The 15,850-nt window shown below is 40.5% G+C and overlaps 1 protein-coding gene across 1 annotated transcript in view; it reads left to right on the top strand.

Moving 5' to 3' along the window:
- Positions 1-529: 529 nt before the first annotated feature.
- TIPARP (TCDD inducible poly(ADP-ribose) polymerase) overlaps positions 530-15,850 on the top strand; it is a 29,144-nt gene continuing 13,823 nt past the window's right edge. Inside the window, exons 1-3 of the mRNA XM_037046706.1 lie at positions 530-732; positions 2,123-2,636; positions 5,613-6,571. Of these exons, the coding sequence (XP_036902601.1) occupies positions 530-732; positions 2,123-2,636; positions 5,613-6,571 (1,676 nt within the window). The remainder of the gene's footprint in view (positions 733-2,122; positions 2,637-5,612; positions 6,572-15,850) is intronic.

Below are 15,850 nucleotides of genomic sequence, written 5' to 3'. Positions count from 1 at the left end.
TCTCAAATCCTACTGGATAATTATAGCAAGGAATCCATGCCCTTGGTCTGTCAGTTTCTGTTCTGTTTTGTAGGAAGATCTTTCTAGTCCATTGACTTCCAGGGGTCACACCTGAGTTGGCCATTGTGGAGAATACATTTTTGGAGCATTAAAGCTCCAGCAGTTTGAAGAGACTAAATCCAAGAGTGGTGAGTGAGTAGAGTCTGGTGCCCTTTTACCTTCGGAGGCAATTGGCATTCTGAAAATGCTAGTGGAGAGGATGCAAAGTTTTCAAGGGGCTGAGTGGGAAGTGGGGGGAAATTTTGAGATGAAGACCCAAGAAGGAAAGATTTTGCATTGGAATTCCAAAGATCTACACCCTGGAAGTAACTTTTAATTAATCCCTAATTGGATTAAGGTGATCTGTCCAGAATAAAAATGGCCTCCATGAACCGAACCTCCCAATATTCATGGCCTTGTGCCTTGGAATCTGTTAGTTGTGTGACTTGCTTCAGCCAGTGACACATTAGGAAGCAAAGGCTTGTACACTATGGCTTGTCTTCTTGGAATGCTCCCTCTTGGAACCCTCTTGGAATGCTCCCTCTTGGAATTACCATGCTGTGAGGAAGCCCACGTTAGCCACGTGGAAAAGCCGTGTAGAGGAAAATCCGGGAATCTAGCCAACAGCCAGGACAGAGGCCCAAGACATAAGACCCTAGTTGAACGGGGCTCCGGCCACCTGAACCACCCCAAGTGAGGCCCGAGACATCATGGAACAGACATGCATCACGCACTACAGTCTGACTAAATTCTTGAGCCAGAGAATCTGGAATCTTGAGCTAACAAGAGTTGTTTTAAGTCATTAAGTTTTGAGGTGGTTGGTACACAGCAATAAATAACTGAAATGCTATAAAAGATAAAGAATGTATGCCGAATAATCTAATTGTTGGGAAAAATACACTTTAAAATACTTAACCCAGAGGAAAGCATGAAAAGACATAAAACAGAACAGATAAGATAAATAAAAGGAAACAGCAAAATCAGTTTAAACTCAGATACTTGCTTCTAGGCAATTCCATGTAGGTATGAGTGGCATAGATGAAGGTCTTGTCTCAGTACAATTTTTATGCTAAAAAATTCTTGTCTCTTCTTCATTAGCCTCTGTATCCTGTTCATATCATTTTCACTTTAGTTTAACTGATGCAGTTTGAAATAAGCCTGCTGGGGAAATATTACTTTTAATCTACTCTCTGCTAAATAACATTTAGAAGACTTCAGTGGTCTCCAATCTGGTTTAGAAGATTAAGAAACGTTTGGAACCATTTATCTATTACAACCACCTCTCAATTTTATTTTGATAGGATTCCATGTCTAATAAGGTAATAGTTGGAATTTGGGGACAATCCAGAAAGTCCCCAGATTATGGAATAAGCCAGTTTATATTACAGGCCACACGCAGAAAGCATCTCTCTGCAAACGGCATTTTGTTCTCCCTGCCAGCAGTTGTAATAAAGCCATACTTAACTTCTTTTATTTTGATCGGGGCTTCGCCACCTCCCCCGCCCATAGATAGTGATTATTTGAACTTCTCATTTTCTTCCTCCACCACTGAAAAACTATTCAATATATGGAGTTACCCTAAAGACCTTTTACGATCCAGGAAATATAGCAAATTCTCACGGCCGTGGATTTTAGAGGTGAGTACGTGGTGGTCTGCACGCTTCATGGTGGGTTTCGGGACTGATCAGGGCTGTAGTAACACACGCCTGCCACGCAATTGGCGTTCATCAAGTATTGAGTCAATAAATCACTACGGTGTTTGTGGGCTTTAGAACACATCTGTAAGCGATTTTATCGCCAGAACCCCAAAGCTAGGTTTCCCCTGAAAGAGGGATGCCTGCGATCCGGTTGGGCAGATCGGGGTGCGCAGCCGGGTCGGCCCGTACGGTACGGGGCGAGCGACCCCGTCTGGCTGCAGGGGCAATAGCAGCTATTTGCCTCCTCTTGGGGATTCGCGGCGTCAAGGACAGGAGGCGTCTTTTGAGGAGGCAAGTAAACAAAGCCAACGGCACAGAAACGGGTCGTTCTGTTTCACATCCTCCTTCGGGAGCCTGGGTTTTCTCGGAACAAAGTGACCCTCCAGCTACCCGCAGGCAGGTGGAGCCCGCCCCACGGGAAGAGCTGCTCTCAGCCGCGCGCTTCCTGAGGCGCGCAGAAGAAGACCCTCCGGTCACCAGCTGGCCCGGGAGAGGACACGCCCCCGCGGGAGCGCGCGGCCGCCGCGCGCCTCCTCGCGAGCGCGCACGCGGGGCGGGTTTCTTTCTCGGCACCCAGTGAGCGCCCGGCCCCCTCACCCCACCCCACACCCCGCGGCCGAGGCTCCACCTCCGCGGCCGGGCTGTGGAGCGCAAGCGACCGGAAGCCACTTTAAAGCAGAGCTCGAGGTGACAGGCGGGCGATCAGGATCGGGAGTGCGGTCGCGGTTCTCTGCGCTCGCGGCGGCGGAATGGCCCGTGTGCTGCTCCCGTCCTCTCCAGCCTGCGACCCCTAGAAACCCAAGCCTGCCCTCCGCGCCGACTCCGGTGCGGACGCTGCCCGCGTATCGGCAGCGCCGCAACTCGGCTCCTGTGCTCGGTTCTCTCAGTCTGCCTGCTCAGGTAAAGGGCTCCGGGTGAGCTCGGGGGAGCCGGTGAGGGACCCTGGCGGGGATGGCGGGCGAGGAAGGGGGCGCCGGCCTCGCGATTCTCGCGGACCTAGATTGGTACTTAGTGCTTTTTTGTACCGAGTTCACTCGGATCCCTTCTCGATGGGGATGGAATTGGTTTAGACTTCTAAGTCACTTAGGGCCTCCGGCAGGTGTATACGTCGGAGTGAGGCACGGGAGGGTTTAGTTGGGGTCGCCGGCGCCTCGCCCACTCCCCCAGATCCGAGCGGACGCGGGGGAGCGTCTGCGCGCCCCCGCCCCCCCGCTCCCCCACGGGAGCCCAGCGCAGATCCAGGGGGAGCCACGGTGGCCCGGGAACCTTCCGGCCGCCCCGCGCTCCGTCTGCAGCCCAGAAGTTTGCAGGCTGTTCTCAGATGAACTTTAAGGGTGCAGAAGTCTTCGCTTGCCTCCCCGGCGCTCCGCCGCGCTGTTCTGCCACCCGCCGCGACTCGCAGGACTGTCCTCTGGAGGGTGGGCTGGGGCGGGGGGTGGAGAAGAGATTGTGGAAGGCGCCGTGCGGGGCGGAGGGAAGCCGGGCGGAGGCGCTCGCCGGGAGGACGCTGGACCGAGCTTTGGGGAGCGCCGCGGTGCCGGCCGAGGGAAGGCGGCGGGGCGAGATGCTCCGAACTCCGCGGCCGAACCGGCCGAGCCCCGCGGCGCCTCCAGCCGCGCTGCGCCCACTTGGCGCGGAGCTGCGCAAACCGCCGTGGCCCCCGGGAGGCGTCGCTCTCATCGGGTTCTGCTCTCGGGTGTCGGGCGCCGTGGGCCTTGGAAAGAGTCCCGAGTTTGGAGCCGGCGGTTACCAGGGACCGAGCTACCAGCCGGGAATGAGGGGTGGAGCGTTGGGTAGGTCGCCTGCGGCGGGGACCCCAGGAAGTCTCCTTCCAGTCTTTAGTTTTTGTTATGCAAACTAATTGAGGAACTGGGTTCTATGACTTCCCTCCCCACTGCCACCACGCTTCCAGTTTTCTGCCTCTTCCTCAGTTTTACTTCCGAATATGATCAAAGGGCAATAATGGGAAAAGTTGTAGAGTGTGTGTCGGTAAAATTGGTTTAGAGTCTGTTGCCTTGATGGGGTGTGAATAGGAGTGGTGTGTGTGTGTGCGTGCGTGGAGGGTGGCACAGGCCGGTTTGGTGTGGTGGAGAGGGAATACCACAATCTGTGCCAATTGTGCCTTGAGGCAAGAGCAGTGAATTATGAATAATAACGCCTGGCTTGGCCGCTTCCCAGTTGATTTATGTCTTCTGTCAAGTCCCTCCTTCGTGAAGCTTTCCATAACAATGGCAGCTCACACTGAACTCTCCCCCCCCCCACCTTTTCCTTTTGTACTTACCATGGGGGCTAATACCTTGTAGTTTTGTGTTTTATTTTTCTGAGTCTGATCATTATGCAGTTTTCACACGTTGATTGAAGTATCTCTCCAATTAGATCTTTAATATTCATGTTTCTGGGCACTCAATTTTATTTCCTTGTTGTTGATCCATAAAAAGTCATAGCATAAAACACTTAATAAGATTCTTTCTCCTCTGTAACTCAGCCAAAAAATGCCGCAGGGTATTAGTGTTCGCATTGCTAGACACTGTAATGGGTACCTGGGGTGCATACTTGTTGAAGTCATGGGCCTTTGCAGCAAATATCCTTTTCAGTATTTTGGACAAGAGAGAAAAGGATTAATTGCTCATCACCAATCCTTTCCTGCCTGGCACAGTGTTCAGTAAATATTTTCGGGATTAGTTGAATGCTAGGTTATGGAGGAGACACCATTTGTCATTTTGCAGAGTTTTCTTAGCTTTATGCTTTGTTCACCATTTGTCATTTTACAAAATTTTCTTTGCTTTAGGTTTTGTTCCCCTTTTTTTCCAGGGGCCTGATTCATTGAAGAAAGCACTTTTACTCTCTTTCAGTAGTTCATAAGGAATCTGAAATGGGGTTTGTGTTTTGTATGCTTGTGTTATTTTCTACAGTATGCCTTCATTTGCCTTTAAAAATGCATATGTGTAACTTTTCTGAAGACAAGGACAAGGAGGTGCTTTCTGTATTATGAAGTTGTGTTTGGTTTCTAAAACAGTGTGTGCTGCGGTTATTGCTTATGTAGCTTCTGTTGCTAAACAAGTCCTGGAATGTGTCCTCCAGCAGTGGTGATGTTTTGGGGATTGCAAAGGTAGACTCTTAACACCTTTGGGGAATATATTGGAACTTTGTGAGTGGACAGCAGGTCATCATAAATGTCATTTTCATGTATAGACTTAACTCTTGTTTATTAGCAATTAGCCTGTGGTAAAATTGGTTTGGTTATAGTTGTTTCCCTAAAGTCACAAATGACCTTAAGTAAGGATTTAACAGAAATGTTTTAACAGGCCCCTGGCTTTCTCCTCTGTAACATTTTGAGAGCCCCTGTTTCCTGAGTGTTCAGACCCCAGATTCACTCACTGTTTAACTTAGAAGTTTACCCTTCATTTGATGAACTTTTTTTTTACAAAGAAACAGTTTTTGTCACCTCGTGAAAAATGTGATACATAAACAACTGAAGAGAACCACAAAGCAGTGAAGATGTGGTTTCCCTGCTGTCATTGTTAGACGAACTTATTGCAACCCCTCACCCCCACTCCACCCTAGACTTACAGTTAAAATTTATACCTCAGCAGAATTACAAATCGTTGTGCATTAAGTCCACAAATAAATTTCAAGAGCCTATTGAGCCCATATTTTCTCTTTTACCTTTACTTGCTGTGGGCTTTTGAATACTCTTGGCTGCTTTGGAGCCTTGATTTCTCAATAAAATTTAAAATCGACCGTAAAGATGAAATACAATGTAAGAGAAGTGATTTCAGGGACTTGGTCACAGACTAAAACAAAACATTTTGGTGAATGAATGGGATCCAGTTGTTATCAGCTTGTAAGTGATCATCTTCTTTCCTTTCCTGGTAGGATTTTTTAGAGGCTGAGGAGCAATTGGAGCTAATCCACGGGGTGGAGATGGAAACCACCGAACCTGAGCCAGACTGTGTAGTGCAGCCTCCTTCTCCTCCTGACGACTTTTCGTGCCCAATGAGACTCTCTGACAAGATCACTCCACTGAAGACTTGTTTTAAGAAAAAGGATCAGAAGAGATTGGGAACCGGAACCCTGAGGTCTTTGAGGCCAATATTAAACACTTTGCTAGAATCTGGATCACTTGGTGGGGTTTTTAGATCTAGAAACCAGAATGCAGATGAAAGTGGTTTGCATGAACCAATGGTGAAAAAAACCCTGGAAATCAATCCATCGTGTCCGCCAGCAGAAGATAACATGTCTGTCCTGATTCCTGAGGGAACAAGTGTCGGGGACCAAATACCAGAAGCTCGTCCTTCCACGGATGCTCCAGAACAGGTGGTTCCAATCCAGGATCACAGCTTTCCAGCAGAAGCCATCGGTGGGACAGTGGCAGATTCTACAGGAGGGCACTTCCAGACTGCCCTTTTACACCCAGTTTCAAGTGATGTTCCTATTAGTCCTGACTGCATAGACAAAGTCATGGATTATGTCCCAGGGGTTTTCCAAGACAACAGTTATACAATCCAGTACATTTTGGACACCAGTGATAAGTTGAGTACCGAGCTCTTTCAGGACAAAAGTGAGGAGGCTTCCCTTGACCTTGTATTTGAGCTGGTGAATCAGTTACAGTACCACACTCACCAAGAGAATGAAATTGAAATTTGCATGGACTTTTTGCAAGGCATATGTATTTATGGCAGGGATTGTTTGAAGCACCACACGGTCTTGCCCTATCATTGGCAGATCAAGAAGACAACTACCCAAAAGTGGCAGAGTGTATCCGATGATTCCCAGGAGCACTTGGAAAGATTTTACTGTAATCCGGAGAATGATAGGATGAGAATGAAGTATGGGTACGTACTTAAAACTTCTTTAAAGCTGTTGTCAAATACTATAGAGAAGGTAAAGAGGTTAAAAGCTTAGTAGGCTGATTTCCTTTAGTAGTAACCTAATGAGTTTTATTCTTTTTTTCCACTGCTGTTCTTCTGGTTATGTGCTATACTGATTTTTCATGGTGGTTGAATGCAAGCTATTGCAGACAAGGAAATTTTTGTGATTTGAAAGATTCAAATGTCTCTCTGCAATATATTTATGACCGTGAAGTTACATATACGTTGACTGGTAAATCAAATACAGTTTTAGTCACACGGAGAACTTGATTTTGAAAGAAAATCCATGGTGAATCTTATAAATAATGAACACCTAATATATCCACTTTTAAAGTTATGCATGTTGAGTAGCTTATTTTTAAAGGAAAATAGTATTGTTTGGAGATTTTTGTGGCCCTCTTAATTTTGAATGGTACAACAGTCTTTTTGTGAATGATTCAGAAGTTCTTCCCAAACTTATGAGTCATGCCCAAACATGATTAAATATTTGTTTTAGGTTTCTTTAAAGCTTTTTAATTAAGTTAATTATTCTATTTTTCTTACAGGTGAAATAAATTGTTCAACAATTGAGTGTATTTTCTTAAACCTAAGAGTCTTTTAACAGTAAATGAAAGGAAGGTTTATGTTAGGTAATAGATATATTTATCATTTACATTAAAAAGTTATCCTTGTTTTTTTATATCCAAGACATGCATATAAATAATTCAGTTCTTTTAGTATGGATTCACTGATAGGATAGGGAACTGAAGTTTCCACATCTGAATTTTTCTTTACTTGAACTTAAAATGAGAACATGATAATTGCCACATACGAAATAGCTAGTGCAAAAATGGCTATATAATAATACTAAGCCTTATATTTCTAAGTTGTTTCTCCTATAGCATAGAGGGAGTTATAATGTGTGATATTAATAGTTATTTGTGTGTGACCAAAAGTAATAAGATTACTTGGGGGAGAAGAGCACTTTAATAATCCGTGTTTCCTGATTTGGGAGATCATGTGGGTATCCTGACTGCTTCACAGATAATAAATGGCTTGATGTGTGCGGTACTGAGAGGCATGGCCAGTAAGGAGGAAAGCTACCCTGAGATCCTAACCCAGAAGTCCAGGAGAAACACTTCCTTAAGACACATCTTGGTTCACAGAAAACTTGGGTTACTCTCTTCAAGTGTTTGGAGAGTCAACAAACAAATGGTGGCAGTGAACCATTCCCAAGTTGTTCAGTTCTTTTAGTCTTGCTGTTCACCTTCTGTGTTCTAATATAGTGCCCAGAACATTATTGGCATTGTAGAAACCTGGTCCTTTTTCTTTCCCCTTTTTTTCACTTCTCTTGTTCCCATTTAGTATTAGGTAAGTAGTTTCTTCTTAATATTTCAATATTCCAGTTATATAGTACACAGATCTGTGTCTTTTTAGCAACTCAATTATGAGACTAAACTATGCATCTTCTAAGATTCAAAGGGACATCTAAAGGGATATATGGAACAAGATGAGAAACAATATAAGGCCCATATTTAAAGCCATTATTATTTAGAAGACTCTTGAGATAACAGTAGGATTATATCAAAGGATGGAGTTTTCCTGATCATAAGTGTATTATCTTGATAATAGAATTCATCCGAGAGTCTATCTTGTTTGAGTAGTGAAATTCTTAGATCCTGTAATAATACTGAGTACTTCTAACTTTTTTTAGCCAGCATTGGAAGACAATGATGTTTTCCATTCTCTTAAAAATCTTTTTAGTAAGGAATTGTCCTAAATCTCTGTTGCCCATGAGCTAACAATTCTAATTGGTCAAGGGTAATTAATTTTACATACTCTCAAATCCTTCCATCTCCAGATTGCAGAACTGCAGAATAGTAGCCTCCCACTTCACTCCTATGAAGCACATTTCTGCCTGTTTGAATTAGCCAGGATTATTGTCCAACACATTATGTTCTATTATCATGAGCAAGGCAAGATGGGTATTTTGATTAAGCAGATCAGGGAACTCTTAGGTCAGCAACATATTGGGTGTTTTGTCCTTTGGTAAAATTACTTTGCTGAAGAATAGATATATTGTTGGATCAGTTATAAAGAAGTTGCAGTGAATGCTTGATTTCCAAATCAGTTTTACGGAAGTAATGTTTATTTTGATACTTGAGAAGACATTATTGACTTATTATTATTATTATTACTATTGCTGCTGATACATTGTTAATGGTAGTAAGTTGTCCTACCCTTACAAAAATAGCAAAGTACTAAGTTAATTACTAGTAAAGTGCAGGTTCTCCTTGGAAATGTTATAAAATTGTAGATAGCTAAGTGTCAACAATTAGGCTTTTGGGAAGTTGACCTGTGGTCATTGCAACCTGGTTTTCCTTGTATTCCAAAGCGATGTTGTGTTTCCTGGCAACAAGATGCAGATAACGGCATGTTGGGCCTTGCTGAGAGATTCACAAACAAGCTGGAGCAGCCCAGGTTCACATGGTTACCACATTATTTGGCTAAAGCTATTAATCTCTGTGGTCAGGCCTGTAAAGCTGGTCTATCTGTTCAGATTGCACATAACCAGGAAGTGTGTGTTCAGCTGTGTGTATGTCGAAGTCAGACCCAGCAGTCTTTGGATCCAGGAATAATGAATGACAGTTGTTTGCCCTACTTGTGTTCAGTATTTTATATGACTTGGTAAATTATAATTACGTACTACATACATAATACTTCATTGTATGAAACTTGGGGAAAGTTCATAGTTCTGGATCTATTGTGCAGATAACATTCTTTGTTTTGCAAATGTAGATTTAACATCTAAATCCAAATTGGATTTGCAGGATTCATTATTCTCAAGAATGAAATTGAAAAGGAAGTTAACTTAGATAAGTTCACAAGTCTTTTCCACCTCTTCACTCAAGATGCTTAGATACTAAAAACACATTTAAAAAAGAATTTCACCCCGGCCGGTATAGCTCAGTTGGTTAAAACATTGTCCTGTAAGACGGAAAGGCTGGAAATTGAACCAGTTGTAGGTTCGATCCCTGGTTGGACACACACGGGCATGTACAGGAAGGCAATCAATTGATGTTTCTTTCTCTCCCTTCCTCTCTTTAAAAGCAATGAAAGAATGTCTTCAGATAGGATTAAAGAATATTTTTTAAAAAGAGAATTTCAATAATAGTAATATGCTTATTTGGTTCATTATAATGAAATTATTTTAATTACTTTCCAATTTTGCCTTCCCCCCAGATTATGATATAATCGCACTTTTCCACCACACTCTGCTATTGTACATCTGCAGGTGTTCCTTGCCAATATCAACTGGAAACTAGTTGTATGTATGAACTCCCTGTATTTACATGCCGATGCTTCTTTTGCACACGGAATGGGTTTGGGATAATTTCCAAATTCCAAATATGAAGTTAAGAAAACAACATTGAATGTTGTGTTTTCAATTAAGGAAACATAGTCTCTGACAGTTTAGACACTCATCTTTTTTAGAAAATGATACTCAATGGCAGGTCTAAGCAGTTTTAAAAGAGCCTCACTAAATGAATGCTGTTGTGGATAATTGAAATTATGAAGGATATGCAAATCTTCCATTAGCAACTAAGATCGCCATTGGTTTTCCCATTACATCCACTTTAAAGTGTGCCAGAAGTCTTGCAGTTATTATCAACCATAAAGAAGAGGCACTCTGCAAACTTGAATATGGAGTTAATCTGTAGGTGAAAAATAGGACCAGTGGTTATTTCTAATTCTGATTTTTTGGAAAGAGTACAGGAGGGTGAAGTAGAAAGTTGCAAACCCCTGCTCCAGGGTTAATTTTTCTCAGAGAACAGTATTCTTTTTCTCCTCTTTTTGGAATTAAAGCATGCTGAGAAAAAAGGGAGTTTTACTTGATATGGCTTACATTTAAGAGTGCTGAATTGTCTTAGTTTTGAATGATTTCAATTGCCAGCTGTCCAAAGGGTAGTACCATTAGATGATGTCACAGGAACTCTATTAAAGAAGATAGAAGTGTTGCAGATTGATGATAACAAAGAGCATATGCTGTTCTTTTTTATGTGACTTGCAGAGTGGATTATCGATTATCTAAAATGGAGCAAGCTCCTGGCTGAACACTACTGGAATCGTTAAATTAGCCAAGCTAGCTCTGGCCTGTACAGCTGTGATGATGTATGAACTAACTCATTATGTGTTATTGATAACACTGGAGAGATGAGAACAGCTGAAACTTAACTATGACTTGTGACTTTTTGGTATTTCTTGAATATACACAGCTGGATGAGTTTGAATTTATTTTTAAAAATTTCTGCCTAAGAGAAAGAGAGAGCTCCAAAAGCAATAACTATTTGAAATGACTTTCAAAATGTGTGCCTGTGCTTTAGAATAAAGCAGTCCAATGAATTATTTTTTGTACCTCTTTATAATGCTATTTACATATGAAATAAAACTAATTGGCTTCTGTCTGTACTAATCCAGAGGAGTTACTGGGTCTATAGAGCTATCGTGGGAATCAATAGCAATCATTCATTTCTTCTGTTTTTTTATCAGTAAGCATATTAGACGTTTTGAAGCAGCTGTCACCTGGTTTAAGGTTGAGGTCAGTCTGTTCCTGATTTATTTATGGTCATGAAGATGAACTTAACGAAAAGCAAAGACATTTGAAGGAAGTATTTACAAGGGTATCTGGCAATCCCTCAAAATACATCATATATTATGCATTTTATTATTGAGTTTACTCTAAAGCTTTCACCTTTTATTGTAAGTAAATAGGAGAAAGTAATAACTCCATTCAACATAAAACTTTACTCTGAATATGTGTACGTGCAAAAAAGGCACCTTTTGACTAATTCACTGTACTGTATCCCTGTAAATCTGTTTTCTATTGTTACACTAGAATTTCTAGATTCTAGATCTGAATTTTACCATAAAGCAAAGGTAAATTCATAAATTCTGTCTGTGCATCTCTGATCTTAGCGAGTGATTCTTATCTAGAAGGTAAAGCAGTATATATAGCCCATATAAACCTTGACCATTCAAGGAATGCTACTAAAATCCAGCCATTTGAGATCGTGTTTTTCTATGTTCTTTATTTCTTTCTCCATGATTTGAGACCACCAGCTTCTGCATCCTTTTTGCCTGACGATAATAATTGTGATCATATTTAAATTAGAGCCTATGGTCCTCTTAACCTGGGTCAGCAACCTTGAATAATTATCAGTATCCTGGTTGTGAGTTGCAGCTGCCTTTTTGTGGAAAGAAAAATGAAGTGTATGTGTATGTCATTCTTGCAAAGAGAAAAAACCATATTGTGAGTTATAAGGTGACTCGATTATTCTGGCACAACTTCCTATGAAGCTGCTAAGTTTTATAAGAAACTCTCTTTGTTAAAAAGCAGTTGAGCTTCTCTTCTGAAATAAACATGGGAGTCTTAAAATAAAGTGAAGTGAATATGAGTGACCTTGTATTACTGGAAGACACCAGACTGCTGAAGGTTTCATCTGGGTTTGATGTCGTTAGGTTATAAGCTTAAGATCTTGGGTTGAACTGTACTTTGTAACACCATAAACACAAACTATACAAAGGAATAAATACTTATATAGTTTACCATTTTTAGGAGCAAACAAGTCACATTTTAGATATGAAGGGACTTCTTTAACAAAACCAAAATATTTTTATATGTATAGATTATTTATGATAGTGCTTTCTAGGGACCAGGAATCTAAGTCCCTGTGGTGAAACTTATCCAGCCTAATCCCTGACATATTAACTGAAAGTGTTGGATTTCTGATACAGATTAATTCCTTGTTAATTTGAAATTATAAGGGTTAGGTTCTGAAATACATTTTGAAATCTTTGAAAATAAAAGATATTATGTAAATTCTAGTTATTCAACATGGTAGTTTGTAAAGATTTATAGTTGCTCTGTACAAAAGACAGTATTGCAGTTTTGTACTAAATATACCCAATCCTGTGATCAGGAACTCAAATTTTAGAAGTTGATGATATATAAATAAGTTTCTAATTCTGAAATTGCCAATTTTCCTTGCTGACATAGTCAGTTGCTAAGGCAAGCATAAAGGGAGTTAACTAAGCATTCCTGTTTGCAGTATTCCTGTAATAAAATGTGCCTGTCTCCTCGATCTTTCTCTGCTATGTGCTGTTTACTTACTGGTAACACCCACTTGACCAGTAAAGAACCTTTGCGTGGTAATCACAATGAAAGGGTAAGCTATAGCACATGAGAGTGAGAGCACTAGAGCGACTGTTTCCTTTCACGTTCTCCAGAAACTAGTGATTTGTGAGTATGTGTGCCACAAAATGTTGTGTAAGGAGTGTATTAGAATCCCCCATGACTAAGTTGTCTGAGAAATATCTGTTCAGGACATTTGTATTCTTTATGCAAATGTGTCTCATTGCTTCTGAGCATAAGGAAGGCTTTGTGATTGGTGTTAATATTGAGACATAGCACTTCTCACAATGATTGGAAATATGTTTTGTTTAGGCCACACTTACTGGAATTTCTGATTACATGTATTTATTTTTCTTTTTGAATTAAGATATTCCTAAACTGTCCCTTCTTTTTTGACATACAGCCATTGACTTTAGGTGACCTTCCTTGCTCTAAATTTTCCCAGCATTACCTAGTAAGTGGAGAATGGCGGGAGTAGGGACCTACGGGTGAACTTTGGTCCTTGTGGTAGTGCATGTGCTCTCAGAATCTTGCCTGCACGCTGTGATCTTCACAGCTCCTGCAGGGCACAGAGAGGGCAAATGGCAAAAAATACTCTATATAATTTCCTGCTGTGGCTGGTCTCTGGTTTCGGACTGTCACCTGGCTTCTCTCTTTCATTTCCAGGCACTGAGAGAATAAAAATAAGCACAGGAGAAATACAGATTTGCCTTCCAAGTTAATACAAGAAATGAAAGACATCCTTAAATGGGGGTAGAATATATGAAACAAAAGGAACTTTGCTTGCTTTCTGAGGTTTGGATTGTCCAAATGTTGCTACACCTCAGTATCGCTGTGTAAAATGCTCTACAATTAATTTGCTACTAAAAAATAATGTAGATTCCCTTAAGTAATTGATGAAATTAAATCTTGGTTTTGTAGCATCCCTGTCCTCCAGGAAAAGTTGATTGACTTAAGACCCTGTGAAAGGTTTTGTTGTCATAGTTTACAAAACCTAGACTATTTAAAAAAACTCTCTGAAGATGTTTTCTAGAGGAAGTCTTTTCTTTTTCCTTTCAGAAATTTGCTTTAAAAACTCTCGGGGAGTGATGCATTCACTATATACTAGTTTGTATACAGTTAAATCTCTAGTGCCGAAAGAGTTTCTTATTCATCTCTGGGCCCTCATAACAAGCTATCAGTGATTGCATTTTTCATTTGTTCATTTATCAGTTATGTTGTCTGTACAAATTAGAAGAAAGAGACAAAGCTAACTTGAGAATGTTCTGGATAAAAACCTTTTTAAAGGAGTTGTTTGTCATTTTAAAAATTAGCTCAGAAATAAATGAAGGTAGTAGATTGTATCTTCCTGGGAGTTATTAGAGGATATATTTTATGATAATTATATTAGTATTTCATTTATGTTATTTCACTTAACAAAGGGAGTATTTACTCATCTTCATAAAAAGCAACAACTGCATAATTTAAGGTAGTGTAAGGCATGATACCCATTATTTTAATCCATTGTGTACTACTTTTTATCTCAGCTTTATATGGAAATTACGTTTCACTTTCTTTTCATGCTATGGTTGAGAAGTATGTCTCACTTCTAGGAGTCTCAGAACATGTGAATGAGCTTGGATAAAAGTTAAGGCTCTCTGACATTTCTAATGTCTTCAGGGTTCAAAATTTAGTTCCATGACTCCATAAATAGATAACAGTGAGAGCTTCTGAACTTTTAATATGATTTTTATTCATCAAACAGTTTTGGCTTATCTACATCTTAATAGAAACTTCTTTTGTATGCTTTGCTTTGATCCAGTATTTTTGTAATAAAAACCAAAAAGCGTAACAGTAATATTTTAGTAGATTTGTTTTCCTCAAGTGGATATTGTATTTTTTAAAAATTATTTATTTATTTATATTTTAGTGGTTGCATGAAGGGGACTTCAGTATACGATATTATTTCTCAGGGGTTTAGTAAACATTTAGATGTTTTCAAATGGCTGTGTCTTAGTACAGTTTTTTGACAGACAGACAGGCATCAGTTGGTTGCCTCCCCTACGCATCTGACTGGGAATTGAACCTCCAAGCATTTAGTTTGGGGATGATGCTCCAGCCAGCTGAGCCGCACCAGCTAGGGCAGGTAAGGGCAGATTGCATTGAGAGTCAACATTTGATTCGTAGCTTATGAGTAGATGGGCTACTGAGGGCCATGTGCATAATAATGTAAACTCCCAATTTTTATTTTTAGGTGTATCTGTATCTCCAATTATTCTGATACGAGGGAAAAGCCTAATTGTTACACTAAGACCCAATGTCATAGTGTAGAAGTTAAGTATAGAATTTTAACTTCTGGTAAATATTAAAAGATGTTGCTTTGTATGTAAGCATTTATAGATACTTTTTCATTGTCTCTTCCAATCGTTCTGTGCTATTTATTTGAGTCAATGTTAGCAAAAAGTCTTAATTAGTAACAGAATGAATGACAATTACTATGTTTCTAAAGCATGAAGTTATGAGTACATAGTCCTCTGAAGTTTAATAATTGTACTGCTTTTACAAAATATTTTTGTATAGTATATGCCATGGCTTTGATTTTCATCACCTTGTAACATATTTGAAGGGATATATAAGCTGCCAGATATTCTAGCCTTGCTAAATGAGTTCCTGGAAACATCAAAGACAGGTATCCAAAGCCAGCTATATTTTGTGCGCCTGTGAAATTTCTGTAGCAGCAGCAAACATACCCCATCTGTCATGCCTGTCTCAAGTCTGTAGTAGAAGAGCCTTAACACTCTCTTCATACTGCATTTGATCTTTATCCTTCTATCATTATGATTCTCAGTTTTGGGAGACATTTTCATTTGACATCATGGTAATAAAATAAGAGAACCTATTAATTATGTCTAGTTAGTCCAGCTGATTAGGGCAGGTGTTATTCAGGTCCCAGGTTTGTCCTTGTAGAAACCAGTTAACTTATAGGCAGGAAGCCAAAGTAGCCCATTTGGTTAAAACTGTACAGAGTAGGATCCAGTAAACTTTATACTTAATTGACCTCTGCTAAAGTATGGTTTCTATATTTTATTTTC

The sequence above is a fragment of the Sturnira hondurensis genome, unplaced genomic scaffold (genome assembly GCF_014824575.4).
Source record: "Sturnira hondurensis isolate 20B ecotype Veracruz unplaced genomic scaffold, ASM1482457v3 Scaffold0005279, whole genome shotgun sequence".
Classification (NCBI taxonomy): Eukaryota; Metazoa; Chordata; class Mammalia; order Chiroptera; family Phyllostomidae; genus Sturnira; species Sturnira hondurensis.
The sequence above is the reverse complement of the archived record's forward strand: the minus strand, read 5'-3'. Positions and strand labels throughout refer to the sequence as shown.